General features: G+C 57.5%; 1 protein-coding gene across 1 annotated transcript; it reads left to right on the top strand.

Annotated features, from left to right (window-relative positions):
* The first annotated feature begins 354 nt into the window (after positions 1–354).
* BHLHE40 (basic helix-loop-helix family member e40) lies at positions 355–5436 on the top strand. Its single transcript, XM_051788703.1, has 5 exons — positions 355–668; positions 765–834; positions 1098–1205; positions 1749–1872; positions 2855–5436. The coding sequence occupies exons 1-5, from the start codon at positions 589–591 to the stop codon at positions 3712–3714; spliced, it is 1242 nt and encodes a 413-aa protein (XP_051644663.1). The 5' UTR covers positions 355–588; the 3' UTR covers positions 3715–5436.
* Positions 5437–6026: the final 590 nt, after the last annotated feature.

Here is a 6026-nt window from a genome sequence, read left to right as displayed (position 1 = left end):
CTCTGTCGCTTTGGGGGGTGATTTATTTTATCCCGATCTCAGCGCACACGGTGGGAGCACCGGCACCGCGGCTGCCGCCTGCGGGGAGCGGGGACGCCGGGACAGCGGGAGCGGCGGGGACAGCGGGACAGGAGCGGCGGTGCCGCCGGGACAGCGGGACGGGAGCGGCGGGGACACCGGGACAGCGGGAGCGGCGGGGACACCGGGACACCGGGACAGCGGGACGGGAGCGGCGGTGCCGCCGCGCCGGGACACACGTGCGGGCGGGGGGGCCGGTCCGGGCGGCCCCGCCTCCCCCCGCGCCGCCGCCACGTGAGGCTCATGTGACGGCGGGGCGGGGGCGCCGGGGCCGCCAGACGTGCCGGCGGTCACAGGGCTCCGCACGTCGCTCCCGTCCACCCACTCGCCCGCATTTAACCCGGCCCGCGGCCGCCCCGCCGCTCCTCAGCCCGCGCGGCGCGGGCGCGGCATGAGCAGCAGCAGCAGCAGCAGCAGCAGCAGCAACAGCAGCAGGAGCAGGAGCAGCAGCAGCGGTGCCGGCATCGCCCGCAGCCCCTGAGCGCGCCCCGCACCGCCCGCGCCCCCGCCATGGAGCGCATCCCCAGCGCGCAGCCCCCGCCCGCCTGCCTGGGCAAACTGCCCGCCCTGGACGGCGCGGACCTGCCGGGGTAAGCGGGTGGTCCGGGGGGTCCGGGGGGTCCGGCCGGGCGGGGGGAGCGGCTCCGGGCAGGGGGTAACGCGCTGCTCTGCTTTCCCCCGTGCAGGCTGGACTTCGCGCACATGTACCAGGTGTACAAGCCCCGGAGGGGGCTGAAGAGGAGCGAGGACAACAAGGTGAGTTGAGGGCGGACGGGTAAATTGGGGGATGATAAGGTAAAATTGTGGGTTAGCGGGATAAATCGGGGAGTGCGCGCCCCGGCAGTGGCAGTGACAGCGCTCCCGGGGCGGGGGCTCTGCCTCTCCCCGGGACACACGGGGCGGGAGGAGCAGCGGGAATGGGAATCGGCCGCTCCCCGGGGCACACGGGGCGGGAGGAGCAGCGGGAGCGGGGCCGTGCGGGCTCTCCCCCCGCTGACCCGCTGCCCCCGGCCCCGCAGGAGACCTACAAGCTGCCGCATCGGCTGATCGAGAAGAAGAGGCGCGACAGGATCAACGAGTGCATCGCGCAGCTGAAGGACCTGCTGCCCGAGCACCTCAAGCTCACGGTAGGTGCGAGCGGCGGGCGGAGATGGGCCGGGGGATGGACGGGGCTCTGCTGCCGTTTCGCCGCGGATTTGGGGTGGGTTGTGTTTTCGCTCCGCGGTGCTGCACACCCGGACGGGCTGTAAGCGCATCCCAAACTTTCTCGGGAGGGATGTTCTCGGGTGGCTCTATGAGTGTGGGTCCCTGCGGGAACTGCCCGCCGGACACCCCCCCTCGCTGCCGGGCGAGAGGAGCCCCCGGCCGGGCTCCCCAGGGCTCTCCCGGGCTCAAGTCACGGTGCCAGCAGGGGCAGCAGAACGGATAAATAAAAGCCTTCTCCTGAGCTATGCGGCTGGTCCGAAAATACCCACAGGGTTCTGTGAGAGCCTTTCCCGGAGCCCGCTTTTTAACTTATTTCCTGGAATGTTGTCGGTTATAGTCCTGCACTGCTCAGGATCACACCGTGCCCGTCCTCCCTCGGCTCCTGGAGGGCTCTGGCAGCCCCACAGGCTGCTGCCTGCATGTCCAACCCCGCAGCAGGCGCCAACCTGTCCCTGTGCTCCCAGACCTTAGGTCACCTGGAGAAGGCTGTGGTGCTGGAGCTCACCTTGAAGCACGTGAAGGCACTGACCAATCTCATCGAGCAGCAGCAGCAGAAGATCATCGCTCTGCAGAACGGTTTGCAGGCAGGTGAGTGTTCCTGCGGCACCGTGTGAGCCCCTGTGTGTGAGGGACTCTCTGGGGAGGCCGCAAAACGCGGTTGTGACACCTCGTTCCCGGGAAGGGAGGAGGCAGGAGCTCTGGCCTTTCATCGCTGTCATTTTCTCTGGCTTTGCTTACGAGCTGTTGCAAAAAAAGATGCATTTCTCACGGCAGTCAGTGCCCTGTGGGGTTGTTTGCAATCAAATTGGGTTTTAAGTAGTTGTAGTTAAAGCCCAGGTTTGCTGTGAGGTTCTCTCCAAAGCTACCTAAACCTTCCCGTTTGCGTTCATGAGCTTTACATAACCCAGTTGGGTTTGTTTGGGTGTTTTTTTCTGAAAACAAATCTGCTTTTTGTACACACCTTTTTTAAGTTTCTAAATAACTGAGCTGGCCTGTGCTCTGCACACAGAAGGGACTCGGTGTTTCAGCTTATCAGCTTTAGATATACTTCCTCCTCCTGTTTTCACATGTGGCACTCACGTGAATCTGATAAAGTAAAACTGAGTTTTTGGGGGAGCCGTCCCTGCCCCGGCAGCCACAGGGAGGGTGGTGGAGCTGCCCGGGGCTGGTGGAGCTGCTGGTGGAGCAGCCCCCGGAGCTCCCTGCCCGGAGGTGCAGGGTGAGGTGCACCCTGCGGTCCCAGGGGTGGTTCCTGGGGAAGGCACAGCTTGACTCACTCCTGTGCTCTGTACTCCAGCACCTGTTGAAGGTGGATTTTACAGTAAATACAGAATGAAAAATAAGCTTAAAGTTGTTATGTAAAAGTGGACAAGTGGATGTTTCAGTGAAAATGTTCATTTTTGCAGAAATCCCAGGATTTCTGTTGCTAGAGTCCAGGTTGACCATCGCAGTCCCCTCTGGCTGTGCTGTACCCCAGGTTCAATATCATCTCCGGTCCTCCTCAGAAATGGAAGTGGAACTATTTAGCATGTTGTTAATTTTTAATTTCTTTCTGTTAATGTTCCCTTAGGTGACCTGTCATCGAGAAACCTTGATTCCAGCCAGGAAATGTTTCGATCGGGTTTCCAGATGTGTGCCAAGGAAATGCTGCAATACCTGGCGAAGCACGAGAACGGCAAGGAGCTGAAGTCGTCGCAGCTGGTCAGCCACCTGCACCGCATGGCCAGCGAGGTGCTGCAGGGCGGGGCCGCCCGCAAGGCCGGGGACATCCCCCCCAAAATGGTGGACCTGAAGGAGAAGCCCGTGCCCTTGAGCACGGCGGGCGAGGGCCACGGGAAGAACTGCGTGCCCGTGATCCAGCGGACATTCGCTCACTCCAGCGGGGAGCAGAGCGGCAGCGACACGGACACGGACAGCGGGTACGGGGGGGAGCTGGAGAAAAGTGACTCCAAACCCGAGCAGCCCTATTTCAAAAAGGATACCGACCTCAAGTACGCCGTGCAGGAGAGAATAAGCTCTATTAAGCAAGAGACTGAGGACCCGCCGGCCAAAAGGAGCAGGCTGGAGTCGCCGGAGGACGAGGGCCCTTTTGGCAGTGACATGATGGGCTCTTCCAGCAGCTTCCTGGGCCCCCACGCTCACCAGCCTCCCCTGTGCCTGCCTTTCTACCTGATCCCGCCGTCCGCCACCGCCTACCTGCCCATGCTGGAGAAGTGCTGGTACCCGGCCTCGGTGCCCGTGCTGTACCCCAGCCTCCCGGCCTCTGCCGCGGCGCTCACGGGCTTCATGAGCCCCGACAAAATCTCCCCCCCTCTGCTGATGCCCCAGAGACTCCCTTCTCCTGTCCCGGCCCATTCCCCCATCGACTCCTCAGCTCTGCTGCAAGCTTTGAAGCAGATTCCTCCTTTGAACTTGGAAACCAAAGACTAAGCACAATGTGACTGGTTTTTTTTTCTTTTTTTCTTTTTTTTTTTTTTTTAGTTTGAGACTGTTTCCCTTTTCTATATTGGCTGGACTGAGGTGTGGGGATAAGGTTCACTGCACATAGGAAGCTAAATCCCCTTTTCTCTGACTTGTCAGGTAGCTTGGAGAAGGATGAAGGATGTGCCCAGCTCCGCGATTCACAACTTCTTCCAAAAGATTAAAAAGTAAAAAGAAGGGGTTTGTGCTTTACCCCTGCCCTTCTTCCCTCTCCACATCTACAGAGCAACAGTTGACTCGGTCAGCTGCGACTGTACTGCAAAGCTGTGAAAAAATATTCCATTGGGCAGACTCGGTTTGAGGGTCTGCACATCCAGAATACCTGGACGTGAAACACGGTACTTCCCTGAACAGCTCCCAAGGCAACGGCTCCCTGTCCAGTTCCAGCTGGACTGGTGGGTGCTCCACTGGTCACCAGTGTCTGAGTGACCCCAGGCGTGGTGTGGTGGTGGTGGCAATGCCACCAGGAGTGTAGGAGGAGCAGGGCAGTGGTCACTGTGGTGGTGGCAGTGGCACCAGGAGGAGCAGGGCAGTGGTCACTGCTTGGTCATGCAGGGTCAGGTAGACCTAAGATGGGTTTCTCTCCACACCTTTGCTGATGCATTTATCTGTTTTTCAGAAATAAAAGGTAGCTGCTGCTTGGAGCTTTCCATGGCATACATCTAATAAATCAATTAACCTGCGCCCCTTCCTGTAACTTGAGCTGCTACTTTGGGCCGGGTTGGGGAGGAAATGTCCCATGGATCACTTGGCTTGTTGCACCTGACTCCGGCCTCTCCCGCTGCTGCTGTACAGTCTCACCGGGGCTGTCGGGAATCTCCAGGTTTTCCCGGCCCAGCTGCTCCTGGCTGGGCCAAGGGGGGAGCTCTGTGCCAGAGGGAGCAGTTCAGCTGGAGTGGGCAGCACAATCCCTGCTGAATGTGCCCCTGTCAGTGCCTTTGGAAAATGAAAAGGCTGGGATTTTCAGAGGAGTCCGATCCCGGCGGGGTTTGAGCATCTGAATTCCTCAGTCTCCTTGGCAAACCCTGGCTCACATCCCTGTGTTAGAGAGAGAGGGGTTGGCTGGTGACACTGTTAAACTGCAAGGGGCTTTCTCTGCAGAGGAACATCATCTCCCATTTACCCTTTTTTTTAAGGAAAAACCCCCAAACTTCACTGCAAAAGGCAGTGCTCTTTGGTGGTTTTTTTCTGACTGGTTTTGAGAACTGGTGACCAGAACCCCGTTGTCTGGATCCTCCTGTCATCCCCCCATTGCACCAGCTGTTGAGATGCACTATGCTTGATTGCAGATTGTGTTCTAACGTTTATTTTGTTGTTGGTTTTTTGGTTTTTTTGGTAAACAGTTGTTGCCTTTATTTGTAAAATCCTGTTATAAATATATATATATATATTATATAAATATATTAAAAGGTAAAACGTTTCAGATGTTTATTATTTGTATAACTACTTGAGCATAAAGAAGTGAGAAATATGAATGTATTCTTGTTTCTGGGTTGTCTTTTTTTTTTTTTTGAAGAGAAGAATATTCCATTTTTCTCTCGGGAGAGGTACAGTGTTTATATTTTGGAGTTGCCTTCAAGGTGGGATATTGTACATATTTTTATCTTGAGTAAATGTTAAGTAGTTGTTTAAAAATGCTTAATAAAATAATTCTTTTCCTGTGGAAGATAAGGGTTTGCCTCCTGTGCTTTGAAATGTTTGAGCAGGGTCATTCTGTGTGGTCTGGTCCAGCAGTGGATGGCAATGGGATGGTGCAGAGGGGAGCAGGATCTCGGGGTGCAGGCAGAAGTGGGGATTTCGGGGTGCAGGGGGGAGCAGGACTCTCCTCGCTGCTCCCATGTCTTCTCTGCCATGGGTGCCCGAAGGAGCTCAGGGTCCCATTACCCCTGTCACCAGAGATATTTATTTATTTTAACTCCCTTGGCACCTCCAGGGATTTTTTTCGCTCCCAACCCGCAGGAGGTGCCAGGAGAGCCTGGCTGGCTTTCCTGCTCTCTCCTGATGTCACGTTGTGCTCCCTGTGTCTGGCATTTGGCTCCTGGGCCCCAAGCTCCATGGGGAGGAGGCAGCCCCTTGCCATGGAGGATGCAGCGTCTCCACAGGCTTTGCCTGGTACCTGGTGGAAAATGGGCTTGTTGCAAACTGGTTTTGCTTTACCAGTGCCCTCAGCCTGTGTCAGAGCTGCCACGGGACTGCCAGGATGGTGCCCACCAGCCCCTTGAGGCTGAGGGGTGCAAGGGCCAGGTCCTGCCTTGGCTGGG

Source organism: Manacus candei, unplaced genomic scaffold, assembly GCF_025592945.1.
Source record: "Manacus candei isolate 608988 ecotype Guabito, Panama unplaced genomic scaffold, ASM2559294v1 h1tg000025l, whole genome shotgun sequence".
Classification (NCBI taxonomy): domain Eukaryota; kingdom Metazoa; phylum Chordata; class Aves; order Passeriformes; family Pipridae; genus Manacus; species Manacus candei.
Note: the sequence above shows the minus strand (reverse complement) of the source record. Positions and strands in the feature narration are given on the sequence as shown.

What these genes read in the sequence shown, in the direction of transcription:
- BHLHE40 (XM_051788703.1), top strand. Translation starts at nt 589, where the DNA reads ATGGAGCGCATCCCCAGCGCGCAGCCCCCGCCCGCCTGCCTGGGCAAA. An exon ending in GACGGCGCGGACCTGCCGGG is followed by an intron (nt 669 to 764) that starts GTAAGCGGGTGG and finishes TCCCCCGTGCAG; the next exon opens with GCTGGACTTCGCGCACATGT. An exon ending in GCAGAACGGTTTGCAGGCAG is followed by an intron (nt 1,873 to 2,854) that starts GTGAGTGTTCCT and finishes ATGTTCCCTTAG; the next exon opens with GTGACCTGTCATCGAGAAAC.